The sequence below is a fragment of the Magallana gigas genome, chromosome 6 (assembly GCF_963853765.1).
Source record: "Magallana gigas chromosome 6, xbMagGiga1.1, whole genome shotgun sequence".
NCBI classification, from domain to species: domain Eukaryota; kingdom Metazoa; phylum Mollusca; class Bivalvia; order Ostreida; family Ostreidae; genus Magallana; species Magallana gigas.
Window position 1 is genome coordinate 32,024,420 of NC_088858.1, and position 14,942 is coordinate 32,039,361.

Consider the following 14,942-nt stretch of genomic DNA (forward strand, 5'->3'; position numbering starts at 1 on the left):
CAGGCTCTAGGGTAGGGCCAATATGGCCATAAAGTTAAAATGAATTAAATCTTAGAAAATCTTCTTCTCTACTCCAACACATGTGGGCAAAAAACTGAATACATGGTTACGATGTCCACTAACTCCTCTACCTAAATTTTGAAATTCATTGCCCCTGGGTCAGGGGTTCAGGACACGAAGGGGGGGGGGGGGGGTGGGGGGGTATGGCAATATAGTGTTAATGCATATAATGCTTAATGATTTAACAATGATTTTAAAAAATTCTTCTCTATTCTCACACATCTGTAAAACTGACTTATAATTATGTTCACCAGGAAGTCCTCTCTTTCATGTCCCCTCATTACAAATTTATAATTTTTCTACTCCAGAATGAAACCTAATTAATTAAATGCATATATATGAGACTCCTCGACAAGTTTGTGTATGGGTTATACGCTACTCGGGTGACCGTTAAGGCCAATTGGCCTCTTGTTACATATTGCTGATTCTTTAAAATTGTCTAATCTCTGATTCCGATACGATTATTGGGACTCGCAAGGGGTTCAGACTTTGATGTACGTTTATATCCTGTATGTTAACAATTGTTTAGGGTCTTCTTGAGAAGTGCAATGCTGAATGTGATTTGAAGTTAAAATCATCCTGTTAGAAATGGCTTGATTATAAATATAAAAATAACTATTTTTAATACAAGATCTACATGTACGATACCTTATTGTCCAGCTATTTTGTATTATGACTCCATGAAGCTGATTTTATCATTCCTATTGTTGCTCATGTGAGCGATGTGGCCCATGGGCCTCTTGTAAGTTTAAGGTCACTATAAGAAAATTGCATGGTGCATCGATTTCTCTCCTATAAAGAAATATTTGAATTATAATTTCAAAGAGAAAGCTGTAAATTGTCGATTTGCTCACAGTTTCTCTAGTTTGTCTTAGTTTTCTAGACAATGTCGTCCTATGAATGCAATGTCTTTCATTATGAATCCAACTGAATTCAGAAACATCAATTTCTCAAGATTTAAAATTAGAGAAGGACGTCCAACACCAGACACAAAGAATTGTTTCTCTTGAACAGCAACTGCAGGTTCAATTGGAACTATATGTGTGTGATATACTCAAGTCATTCCACCAACATGTAAAAGTCTTAATTTAAATCTCACGAGATCTGGTCACTGGGAAGTGCTTGACATGACTGCAAAGAAGATCGGTCACCCGACGCACAGCCCTTCCTGTGAAACCTTTAAGATACGAGCAACGTGTCCAAAATGGTGATGTAGAAGGATTCCGTTGCGAAATAACGGAGCGCAACTAAAAGTGCAGTGGAGCCCAAGGGTTGTTCGAATGGCTTCGGTAAATTTACTCGTAATGGTTTCCGGATCAAACCGGTTCCTGTCAAATACCTCCGCTTCGTTGAGTGTTTTTAGAGGATTTGAGTTGTTTAAACGTCTTGGAACTGAGTTGGACAACGATGTGGACTTTGCAGACGTCTTCTGACGGCCGTTTTTGTTAAGCGAATTCACGTGAGATCTTTTTTAGGTAACTATTTACCAATCTCAAAATTTCACCGAAATCTCAATTTTGTTCTCATTTCAGTTTGAAATCAGTTGGAAATCATTTAATGACACCCACGTTTGAGAACAATCACAGATTTTAGAAAAAACTGAAAGACAAGTCTGAGTTTGAGAAAAACATTTATTTGGTGACACAGTTCGATATTAAGATAAACTCGATTTTTTTTTTAAATCTCAGCGTTGTTGGCCGCAAAGCCTGATGTCCTCAATTATTCTTTCATATTATATATTTTTTTGCAATAGTACTATAGCATTGTTAATGACTAAATTGTTACTTTACTCATTGTTATTAGAAGTGGCATTTATATCTCTTTCTCTTCCCAACAATTTATAAATTCTAACAATGATGAGAAAAAGTAATTGAAGTCACGGAACAGTTGCTCCAGAAACTACCTGAAAACAAAAGACAGTACAATACATTATCGTTTACATATGTATCATGTACTCATATAACCAAAGTGATTGTCCAAGAGGTCGTCCATCTGAATTTTTTCAGACCGGGGCTACAGATCTACAGCTAATCTTTTTTTTTTAGGGGGGGGGGGGGGGGCTTTTGATGTTGATTGTCTAGAAGTGTTAAGGGGGATGTGGTTATCTTATACATTTTTTTAATGAAAATGTAATCATGTCTTGAACTGGCTTATTACTGGCCAAAACAATAAATATGAGGTTCTACATGTTGTTTTGTAGACTAATTCGCAAACAAGAACAGAACAATGCCTTTTTATTAGATGCAGACTTATTTTGAAAATTTAAAAATCTGAAATAATAAGAGGGGTTCATAATTTTTAGTGTCCTCTCAGTTGAGAAAAAGGTAGAATCTTACACACGAATGTCTAAAATTAGGGTAAGTCGCTAAGAGATATATTTTTAGAACAAGAAAATTCCAGTGTATACTCGGAGCACCTGTATCTATGGAGGTACATTGCTATCTATTTTAATGAAAAAAATAATTTAAACAACCTGTGTTAAATGTGACAAACATCTTTATATCAAATCTAAAATTAAATTTAATTATTTTTTTTAGAAGTAGGATAGAGGTCCAAAATATTTTTCGTCTTAAATAAAAAATATACATCTATTTTTTCGATGAAAATGTAACCTCAATGTACCTTCATGGACACAGACAAAAATGTCTCGCGCGAATTGATTTTTTGAGACCCATTTGAAGAATGAGGTATCCTCCTTTGAGACAGAGAAACCACTACATGTAAATAAGCAAGCTTTGACCTTTTACCCAACAGATAGTTGTAATATGGACACAAATTGAGTACATGTAGTTTGAAATTATGCAAATAAGACCCTATGTTTATGTCTGCTCCTTCATAATTTGTGTACCTTATCATGGCCAAGTGAAGTTCTCTACCATTAAAGTTAATTCTCCCCACCTAAGTTAATCTCCCCATTTGATTATAAGCATATATACTTTATGTGGTTTTTATACTTTTATTTATTTTAATTGATGTTTGCACATGTAAGTCATATGGTTAATTTTACATAATGCGGTCATTGATATTTTATATTATCTGTTGCACTATTTTTATATGTGCAAAGACTTATTGTTTATAATCTTATGATTTATATGTTATGACTTTTGCTGGACGCTTCCTCAATAAAAGACGTGTTCTTCATATTTCAACTCTTGGTCATATTTTACAGGTCAACGTTAATTATATGTTTCAACCCATAATTCCATGATGACATTTTTTTCAGATTTTTAAATCTTGAACTTAAGTCTGTAGCTTCGCAGTTATAATTACAAGTGGTTTAAAAAAGAATTGTTCTGCTCTTAATTGTATGCGTAATTTGATTACAAAATAACACGTAGAACGTCATGTATTGGTTTTTTATTTTATCTTTTGACGACAGTTTTTAGTCAGTTTTGTGCAGAGACAAGCCAGTCCAATAAATGTTCACATTTTCATTCTCAAGTGTACAGGTGAAAGTCTATGAATATTTCGATCGCTCTTAGCGAATTACAAGCTTGACAGTCAAACTAGATAGACATGTAACATTCCACCAGGAGTCCAAACCTTTGTAAAACGACTCTAAAATATTAAAATATAAATTGTTCGACTATCTTTGAAAAACTTGTAAAGTTGCACATGTACACACTGACAATGAGCATGTGTATCACTAAAAATACAACCTTAGTTATGCGTGCGTTTATCGATAAGCAATTAATTTGTATGTATTGTTTCTTTTTTTATAATTCATTCTACTTTTATTAGTATGCTAGTAATTTTTAATTGATTAAAGTGTAGATTTCAAAAAGCAAAAGCTACAGGTCTGTATATGGATCCCGGTCTGCAAAATTCGAATTGACGACCTGGGAACTACAGTGCCACCCATCATTAAAACAAGTGTGCATTTATTACGCACAAAAACGTGCGCTAGTTTTTGGACTATTTTACCTTATTTACACGCAGATTCTGTAAAACACTTAGTACCATTAAATCTTTCATGCAAATTACTACTGATATAATCTCTTTACTTGCCACAGACTTTCTCCGGAGCACGCTACCAACCTTGGAAAATCAAGTACGTTAAATTTACATCGAGATCCAGAGTCGCCATTTTTACATGTAATCAAACTGTGCATCACTTCACTTTATGGGGCTGGTGGACTATCAGAGACAATAAAGAGACGATATCAGTAGTAAGTTGCATGAAAAATTAAATGGTGCTGTTTCCACAGAATTTGAGTGTAAATAAGGTTAATCAGTCCAAAATTAGCGCACGTTTTTGCGCTCGCTAAATACATAATTTTTTAATGGGTGGCACTGTAGAGTTCTTTCAGGTCGTCCATTCTGGGGGGGGGGGGGGGGTCACTCCGGGAGCTACAGACCTGCAGCTTAAAAAAAACACTAAAAAAAGTATATTCGGTCCGTCGAGATCGAAAATCGTAGTCGTAAAATAAAATGCAAATCCACTGTTTATATTTTACTTTAGTTTGAAAATAGTTTCAAACTATGTATATTTAACACAACATTAATTTGTAACCCTTAAATACTTGAAGTATATTGAATTTAACTGGTGCATACAAGTACATTCCCAATCTTCAAATATAGCTCATTTTCTTTGAACTTCATTGCCTTTTATTTATTTTTTCCATATTTTTGTCAGTGTTCAATTAAGGTTTAAGTGATTACTCCCTATATTCATTGCAGTACTTAAAAAATATAAATTTGTATCCCAACACTTATTGTACATGTACGGATATTTTCAAGATAGAAAATTGATGTTTTGCAGATCAATCGTATATATCAGATATGTGCATTTTTGGATTTTGATTTTTTTTTATCTATGAAAAAACCCCAGCTGTTGAACTTATTTTTTTCTCTCGGCAGAATATTGCATATAAGGTACCACTATTGTACGGATAACTCCTCCAACAGTTTTCAAGGTAGGAAGTTGTTGTTTGCAGATCAATTGTACATACATTTGGTACCCCTATATATTGTACAGATATTTTCAAGATGTAAGTTGCTGTTTTGCAGATCAATTCAACTTATATTAGAAATGTGCATATTACTTGGATTTTGATTTTTGTTAATTTATGAAAAAAAAATACCAGCTGTTTAACTTACTCATTTCTTCGCAAAATATTGCATATAGGTACTCCATTTCTCTGGATAGGTAATTATCAATTCAGGGTTGACAAATGGATTATGGATACATTTTACATTTTAAAAATGCATAAAACTCTGTGAAGAAATTGCATATGATATTTTACGTTAAATTAATTGGTATTTGTATCATCTTACACCCCCCCCCCCATCTTCTCTGCTTACATACGAAGGATTTCATATGCGCGTGTGCTGATATAATCATGATTGCCTAGATACACTATCATGGTTTTTTTCAGATTATAGTAAACCTGCAACACGGATAGCACATTATTAGCAGTGGCGTCAAGCAAATCGAAAGTTGGGGGGGGGGGGGAGGACTAGACTAATCCTCAAAAATCTTGACAAGTAAAAAAAAAATCCTAATCCGTGGGGGGGGGGGGGGGGTTAGACCTTTAGTTCCAAAAAAATTCTTACCTACCAAAATTTTTCCCCAAATCATAGAATTCCTAATCCGTTGGGGGGGGGGGGGGGGGCAAGTATACAGGATTACTATCCCCCCCCCCCCCCCCCGGTTCCGACACCTATGATTAGTTGGAATGGCCGTAAAGTTTTAACACGAATCTTTACATAGTTTGAATTCAAATTTATCAGGTCTAAATGATATCATATTATCTATATAAAATCGATCTTCAGGACAAAAATTCTTTTAAAGTCACTGGAATAAGGATTAGAGAACCTTGTGTCGGTCATTAAATTCATGCATATTCTAAGTAGATATTGGATACGTTGAATGACATTTGTAACATCTATACTATAAGTTAACAATTTCAATTTAATTAAATATCTGATGCTCTTGTTTCAACTTTAATAATATCTAAATAAAATGTTCTATCATTAGCCATATCTTTTTTCCTTTTGAATCGAGTGGCACTGGTTCATCTGGAATAAACTAGTTGACCTTTTCCGGTTTTAACTTTTATTTCTTCCAGGCCATCCTATTTTTCGCACAAGAGCTTATATTTGAATGCAGCAAAACTTTTGTGCTAATTTTTCAAATATTTAACACTTTTTAAATTATAATAGAATATTTTTAAAAAATTAATACATTCAATATATTTCTATCATCTTCATTAAATCGATTTTAACTATTTTAAACCCTCGATTCAAGTTGGCACCCCCTCAAGTTTACAGTGGATCCGCCCAAAAGTCTCTCAATGGCGACTGTGACAATTTTACGACGTGCACAGCTTCTTATCACTAGATCCACGTTTGCATCTCACAAGATAACGCGAGCGATGTCCAGTATGCTCATAGACGATCCCAAGTATTCCTGGTTAAAGGACCTTGGATTAGGATCCACGAATAAAGGAGTATTTTATGGAGCCTGGGATGGAACTGGCGAGGTATTCATTGTTTATTGTTTTGTTGAAGTGGAATATACCGGTACCAAACATGGCTTTTGTGTAATTCTTGTTGACAGCTGCAGAAAATTGATCTTGTTTGTTATTTTAATTATCATGCTCAATAAACATAAATTGTTATATCAATTTTTGGATTTCAATTCAAGATATTCTTGCGTATTTTTCCCTCAAGAGAAAATGTCAAGGAGAGGTGTGTTCAAACGAGCAAATCTGATTGGATAGTAGAACGACCCTGTCTAATCAGCTGTTTGTAATTTTTATTTTTTCAGGAGGTAACTTCATTTTGCCCTGCAAACAACCAACCAATCGCTAAAGTGACACAGGTGAGAAACAATTTGTGAGAATTAGGGTCTACTAAGACAGAAACAGTTGATCATTATATGGAAATGGTGGTAATATGTATATAAATGTATAATGAAATGAAAAACAATGCATTGATGTCCTGTCCAACTCTGAACATTTCTACTTCATATCCTTTGGAAAGTGATACAACTTTTAAAAAAGCTAGTACAGTATCGAATAATTTTCCCTACAAACCAATTATCTAAGAAAGTAATATACTTTCGCCTATTACACCAGCAGAATTGCTCTCCTTCAAATTTAGAAATATCGAACTTAATAAAAATAGTTGGGAACACAAAAGAAACCCCAAAAACATATGCATCATGGGCATGTTTAGAAAAGCCAACCATTTGGTTTTGTCCACCTGAATGAGGCCTAACAAAAAAAAATGGTTTGTTTCCGCTTTCATGCTGAAAAAAAGTAGGGTCGGTCGGTCGGAATTTTTTTTCAAATGTTTTTTTTCCCCTTTAATATTGCAGTATCCATACATGCTGGTTAGATACTGACACTGCTGAATGGTATAAAATGAGAAATACTTTTAATATCATTCCTGACTATTAAGCTGGTCTTAAGAAAACACAAAAATGATATTTTATATCAGATACTTCCTCTGCCAACGATGAGAGCATTATTAAAATCTACAACACATGGAAACATACGCCATTTTGAAACAAAATGTTTGAGTTACACTGATTTGAGAAGAGTAACTGCTTCAAGCGTTTTTGTGACAAAAATTTTGAGTAATTTTTTTTCCAAATCGGATAAAAACGAAAATAAACGATTTTCCATCAAAAATCCTTTAAAAAAGTTTTGAGTCGGGGGGTAAAAGCTAGGGTCGGTCGGGAAAGCGGAAACAAACACTTTTTTTTCTTAGGCCTGATTAGGTTTATTCAACCCTAATATTTGTGATCAACAATGAACAAAACAAACTTGGAAATTTAATGAGGCCGAGTACAAATCGAGTACACACACTTTCATGCAGCATTTCATTTCTATTGTGATGTCATCTTTTTGCTTGGTTGATGCCATGGCGTGATAGTTTTAACTGCAGATATTCAGCGAAATTTGTTTAAATACCTCGTTTGATGCGTAAAATTGATATTATATTGTGGAATAAACATAAATGTTTCGAAGTATAAGCTATAGTTGGGCTCGGGTCGAAAATGTGAAGAGGGTTCAGCAAGCACAGCCCTCTGTCAGGTTTTCTTAACTTGCCTAATTAAAGCTTAATTCATATATTTCAAGACAGTAACCATGTATTTTCTATTAATGACCCTTAATATGTGATGTTATATATTTATTTATTACTTAAATATGTCTGAATGTTTTAATAATACTATAAAGATCATCATTTCCGCCTTTGTCAAATAAAAAATAGTCATTATCTGACAAATCTGGGAAATTGGGCATACAAAAATCAACTTTGATAAGACCCCTGGAACAAACCAGGAGGTAAAAGGGTTTTTTTATTTGACCATTTGATGCCTTTTAGCAATAGCTTTAATATGTAGAACAGAAAAAGAAATCCCTAGGGCAGAAGTTTTTAAAAAATGTAAAAAAAAAAATTTGCAAATTTATTACATTTGAAGCAAAATGCCATAGGGTCCTATGTTAAAAATTAACAAACTTTGAGATGTCCCCTTAAACAAATGGTGTGGTAAATGTTTTATTTTTTTATCTTAAAAGAATCATTATATCAGTAGAAATTCATGTAAAAAATTTCATTCAAAAATCTAGGGCAGATCAAATTAGACCAAGCCTCATTAAGTAAAAAAAAAGAATGTATACAGGCTTTACAGTTTAATTTTTGATTTGCAAAAAACATTATAACTTTATTTTTAGCGATATCAGAGTTGTAATACAATCATACCCTCCTCAACCTCAGGAGTAAATTTTAATGAGGCGAAAAAATTTAGTACCCTTTTATGACAAATTTTTTTTGTTACATGTATGTTCATCATTTCTTTTTGTGTGACGGGGAAACTACTGCTATGTATATTATTATACATATTCTTAAAATAACCATCATTTAAAAGCGTACATAAAATTTGTTATAAAATCGGACCAAGCAGCCTTAATACAACGGAATAAATATAACATATATAAAAGATCTATTATGAATGTTTGCATCTTTAACGATATATTTGAATATCTGCAGGCCAGTCCAGCTGATTATGAGAAAGCTGTTGTAGCTGCCAAGGAAGCATGGGAAACCTGGGCAGAGGTAACAGGAATAAATCTAATGTTAATTGTGTGCATTGAAACGTGAATGGCATATTCATGTGTGTACCATTTATTTATTGTAAATCAATTTCGTTTTGGAAACTTGTGATAGGTGACTGCCCCACAAAGAGGAGAAATTCTGAGACAAATGGGGGAGGCCCTAAGGCAAAAGAAAACACTACTGGGAAAGCTGGTAAGTTTGCTCTTTCAATAAACATGTATTCAGAATGTAAAAATGATGAAATCAAATTGCTGTCATAACAAATAAAATCTAGTTGTGTGCATGTAAGTATATTTTTGTTCATTTGAAAAGAATTTTTTTTTTAATTTCTTCAAATTGTGAGAATTCCTGAACGAAATTTGTGTAAAGAAGATTATAAAACATGTATTATTTTGTTAGATGATGAGGATTTTAAAAAAAACCCTGTTGATATGGTAAAATATGTCCCTGAATTACAGGAATCGTTGGAGATGGGCAAGATTTTGCCTGAGGGTGAGGGAGAGGTGCAGGAGTACATTGACATCATTGATTACGCAGTGGGGCTGTCCAGGATGTTTGCTGGTCATGTTTTCCCCTCAGAAAGTAAGGGATACACGTCAACAATTAACTTGTACATTGTAAATGGTGTACTGCCTTTTTTGCAGGGCAATTTGACATAGTTAAGTGAAGAAGACTTAATTTTGATTGTTTAATCTAGACTATTTAATAGTCTACCAACGAAAACTTTGCTAAACATGATCAATCTGCCCTGCAAAAGAGTAATACTGCAGTCATCATAGAAAATTTACAGGAAAAAGTATAACAGATACATTCAAACTTCATTCTTTTAGCTGTATAATTAGTAGATGGAGTTATATATCAATGCTGTAAAAAGATTTTTAATAGATGTTGATCACTATGACATTATCAAATCAGTGGCCGTGCATTGTTAACACAATTCAGTTAAACAGTATCTAGACCTTTAGCTAAATGTTTGAATAATTTAGAGTTTATTACATGTAAGTTGTGTGTAGATTTCCTGCTTATAGAAACTTTGTACCAGAGTTAAAGACTAATGAATTACACATGATCAACATGGATTGATGGTACTGAATAGATTCTCTTATGAACAAGAAATTTTTCATGTTTTACAGGAAAAGGTCACATGCTGTTGGAGCAGTGGAATCCCCTTGGACTTGTGGGAGTAATCACAGCATTTAATTTCCCTGTCGCTGTGTATGGCTGGAACTCATCCATCGCTATGGCTTGTGGAAACTGTGTACTGTGGTATGTAAAGACTGTGATGTGTTTTATTAATATTAGGAGTAAAACATGCAAACAGTTGAAAATAGTTTAATTTATGATTAGATGATAAGTTAAATTGCACTTAAATTTTGTTTTTATTTTATAATATTTCATGAATTGCACAATGTACTTTCTGTGTGTTGAAAAAAATTGCCTTGATATGTTTTTGTGATCTTATAATTAAATGATGAAATAAGTCATTTTGATGCACATGTAGATTGCATGTGATTACCTTTTAGACTTATGTAAAATATTAGTCATATTTAACTTGTGTATTACAGGAAAGGTGCCCCCACCACTCCACTCGTTAGTGTTGCAGTCACAAAGTAAGATTAACTAACAAAAAGACCATTCTGTTGTCAACATTTTTTTCAATGGACACTGTAACTGAACTATTATTTTGAAATCCTCTTCAGAATTTTGGAGACAGTATTAAAGGCCAACAATATTCCCCCAGCAGTTTGTTCTCTTGTCCAAGGAGGGGCAGACATTGGGTAAGGAAATCACTCTATATTTAAGCCTCTCTATTGCTGCATTTTCCTACGTAAACAAGCATCCACTGACATTTGATTGTAGAAAGTACACATATAAAAGCTTTACTCTTAATGCTCTTATTTATGATAATGCTAATTGGCCCCCCAAAAAATATTGCACTATTTCATAAAGATTATTACCCGTAGTTACAATATACTTGTATTGTTAACTGCATGCCAAAAAAAGAAAGTAAAACTATATATAATACTAACTGCTTTTCAGAACATTGATGGCTAAAGACGAGAGAATCAATCTTGTATCTTTCACTGGAAGTACCCCAGTAAGTGTAACATAACTGTAACCAGGGCTCAGTTATGATCTGAAGCTTAACTAAATGCATAAATATTTAAAGATTATTTTTTTCTTTCTAAAGGCTTGTAACTTTATTATTTTCACACCGCGGTTATTCTTTTTCAATAGGTTGGTAAAAAAGTATCATTGATGGTCCAAGAGAGATTTGGTAAGTGCTGCAAAGTTGAAAAATTGCGAAAAGAAATTCATCTTTCCTTATGACAGAATTTACAGTGCTACATGGCAAATACATATATCTTGTAGGCAAATTTTTGCTGGAACTTGGAGGGAACAATGCCATTATTGGTGAGTGATGGTTTTTCACAAAATTCTGTCAAATCATACCTTCTCAAAAACAAATATGGATTGGTACAGGGCAAAAATTTATATTTATTTAATGATCGTTTCAGTGAACGAGGATGCTGATTTGGACATGGTTGTGCGGGCCGGAGTGTTCGCCTGTGCTGGTACCGCCGGACAGAGGTGTACCACCACTAGGAGACTGGTGAGTGATCAAGACAACATCAATGATGGAATCAACTCAATAATGCTAGATGCTTACTTTCAAAAACAGTATCTTTTAATTTTTTTTATTCTGTTAATCACTGTTAGATCCCCCTTCAGTTAAGTTTTACTTTAATTTTAAGAAATGATAATAATGATCTCTTTTGTAAGCTCTAGTTAACTTGTTATGAAACATGAAAATACATGTTCATCTGAATTACATGTACAAGTATTTCCTTGCAGGTTTTACATGAGAAGGTGCATGATCAGGTTGTAGCTGGGTTGGTGAAGGCCTACAAACAACTTCGGGTCGGAGACCCCCTAGACGGTAAGTTGTTAGATTCACCCTTGAGTTTGCTTTAGTAAATTTTCAACATTGGCTCTACAATTTTAATCATAATGTGGAATAATTTCATTAGTGCATATATTGAACTGATGTACAACTGATTTCTACTTCCAGAATAATTTAAAAAGCTAAATGAATGCTATAATAATGCATGAATGCATTTGCTAGAAGCACATTTATATTAGAAGATTTATTTGAGAAATTTCTTAATTGCATTTTATGAATTTTTTGACTCCTAAAAACATTTTTTTTTCTATATAGATGGAACCCTGTATGGTCCACTACACAGTCAGCAAGGGGTTGATCAGTACTTCGCAGCATTAGAAGAGGCCAAGGCCCAGGGAGGGAAGATTGAATGTGGAGGAAAGGTTAGTCTGATGGAGGCAATGCTTATTTACTGTTTCAAAAATCAGCTTTTGGGTTTTTCTGATTGGTCTATTTAGTTCGACTTATTATATAATGACTGTACTGTTTGCAGAAAATTGACAGACCAGGAAATTATGTGGAGCCTACCATAATTACCGGTCTAAAGCATGATGCCCCCATTGTCCTGAAGGAGACCTTTGTACCCATAGTGTATGCTGTCAAATTCTCAGTAAGTAGAGCCAAGCTTGTCAAGGGAAATGTACATTCAGATATTTTTTTTAACTTTCAACAAAAGTATAAAAAATATGAAGAGTTCTTTTTTAAAAAATAGCTTCTTCTCTCTCATAGAATAAGATTTGTCTACACTTTACTAGATTTTGCTGTGGACAAAATACCTTGTATTTCTTAAGTACTTGCTAAAATGGAAGTCATATTAAGTGAAGAGTTTTTTATGCATTCAAATATTAATGAGTGTAAATTGCACAATTTTGTTTTTCAGAACATAGATGAGGCCTTCAAGATCAACAATGAGGTGAAGCAGGGCTTGTCCAGCAGTCTGTTCACAAAGGACATGAATGCCGTGTTCAGATGGATGGGGTAAGGAGCATTGGTTATCCCCCAAAAATGAGTAATTGATAGATCTGCTATAAAAGTGCACTGTGTGTCCCATATCTCTGCACTTTGTACACAAAACAGAATAATTCATTGAAGATACAATTTGTTTCAATGAATTTGGATAAAAGGAGATAAGACTGCTATTGATATTTATGAGATTGTAAACTGTATTATATCTATTCAAAAATTGCATACTTTACAATCAGTTATAAAATTTTGATTCACAGGCCTAAAGGATCAGATTGCGGCATTGTGAATGTCAACATTCCCACAAATGGTGCAGAAATTGGAGGAGCGTTTGGTATGTGTATTAATGCAGAAAAATATTCCATGCTGATTAGATTTTTCGAAATCAATATCATATGTGATATAAAACTTTATACTTTCTTTAGAATAATTGCAATCACAGTAATATCAAAGACAGAGCTTGTCCTTAGCTATTCCTGATTTAAAGTTTGATAAAATGTGAAATAAATTAGCTTTGTTATTTCTCTCATAGTGTTACTTTCTTCAATTCTATTATTTAATTCATTGCCAGTATTACCGGCACAATTGAAGGTAACACTTAGACATTGTGTCTTTTTAGGTGGCGAGAAGCAGACTGGGGGTGGAAGAGAGTCGGGCAGTGACGCATGGAAACAGTACATGAGGAGATCTACCTGGTAAGTCTATCTACCTGTACAAAGGTATACAAGTTCAGGTAACATATGGAGTGGGGACATTTATTCTATTTATGACATTGGAATGTGGGGCTTAGTTTTACACATCTTGTTTAGTTTGTTTTTTTCGTACAAAGTTGAAGAGATGTATTTAGATATTTATTGTGTGTGTACGAAGTGTGTGGATTTGTGTGTAACAGAGGTTCTACCATCAGAACAAATTTTACATGTGCAGTTAGGATAAATATTGTTTTGTTTCCCTTGACTTTAAAGCTCTGTGTAATAAATATGAAGCCTTGTGTTGCGTTGCAATGTCCAGTTTATTTCAATGGTGTTGTAATATTGCCCTTTGATCTCGCAATTCATATTTGAATTGACAATAGAACAAAGAAAAAAGTGTGTTAATTTGCAATACATTAAATTAACTATTCTTAAATTCTTTTTCTTTCTTTTTTAGCACAATCAACTACAGTGCCGAGTTGCCTTTAGCCCAGGGAATCAAGTTTGAATGAACGCATGTTTATATAAAAAGGACACATTCTACAAAAAATGTCTTCTGTGATATCATTGTTTGAAGTGCTAAAAACATATACAATTGTGAGCCCAAAAAAGTGCATTGAAATCAGAGATTATTTACATTTGTATTAGTTAGAAATATATTTTGGTAGATTTGTTTGACATACAGTGTATGTTGAGCAGATATTCTTTATACTCTTGATATGGAAAGTTGTAAAATGGGTTTTTTTTGCATTTTTGAAAAAAATGTCATAATGGACATTCAAAGAAAGAGAGATTTTATCATTTGATCATGATATGATATTGCTGGCCATCAGATATTACTTTCTTTGTTATTGAAATCAAAAGATTTGAGACCAATCGACTACTTTGAATATAGAGCTATGGCTTTTATATCTCAAAGAATATTATATCATTTAGATTACTTTTTTTGTTAGAATCTCACAAATCATTTTGTAAAAAAAAAGTGGAATATTTTCAATAAAGTTGCGAAATAGTGTGTTAGTTTTTCATTGCATAACTTGAAACTTGTTCTTTACCAGTAGGCATTGAGTGATCAAGAAGATTTATTTTAATTGAAATAACTTTTAAACTTATGTAAACAAATGGAAACTCATATCTGTAAGTGAGCAGAATGTCTGTCTGGGAGAATATTCAGGATAGTGTTAATTCTCTTTATAGTCTAATCTGGTTCGAAG

General features: G+C 33.4%; 1 protein-coding gene across 1 annotated transcript; it reads left to right on the top strand.

The window, feature by feature from the left end:
• Positions 1 to 6,322: 6,322 nt before the first annotated feature.
• LOC105327683 (alpha-aminoadipic semialdehyde dehydrogenase) lies at positions 6,323 to 14,314 on the top strand. Its single transcript, XM_011428286.4, has 19 exons — positions 6,323 to 6,545; positions 6,833 to 6,886; positions 9,064 to 9,129; positions 9,241 to 9,321; positions 9,588 to 9,711; positions 10,263 to 10,395; positions 10,695 to 10,739; positions 10,830 to 10,907; positions 11,170 to 11,227; positions 11,368 to 11,407; positions 11,503 to 11,544; positions 11,649 to 11,743; positions 11,986 to 12,070; positions 12,350 to 12,456; positions 12,567 to 12,683; positions 12,954 to 13,051; positions 13,297 to 13,370; positions 13,656 to 13,731; positions 14,186 to 14,314. The coding sequence occupies exons 1-19, from the start codon at positions 6,357 to 6,359 to the stop codon at positions 14,238 to 14,240; spliced, it is 1,617 nt and encodes a 538-aa protein (XP_011426588.3). The 5' UTR covers positions 6,323 to 6,356; the 3' UTR covers positions 14,241 to 14,314.
• Positions 14,315 to 14,942: the final 628 nt, after the last annotated feature.

Bases quoted from the DNA above. Each gene is read 5' to 3' on its own strand.
- LOC105327683 (XM_011428286.4), top strand. From the start codon at position 6,357: ATGGCGACTGTGACAATTTTACGACGTGCACAGCTTCTTATCACTAGA. The intron at 6,546-6,832 runs GTATTCATTGTT...TTATTTTTTCAG, and splicing joins CCTGGGATGGAACTGGCGAG to GAGGTAACTTCATTTTGCCC. The intron at 11,228-11,367 runs GTAAGTGTAACA...CTTTTTCAATAG, and splicing joins CTTTCACTGGAAGTACCCCA to GTTGGTAAAAAAGTATCATT.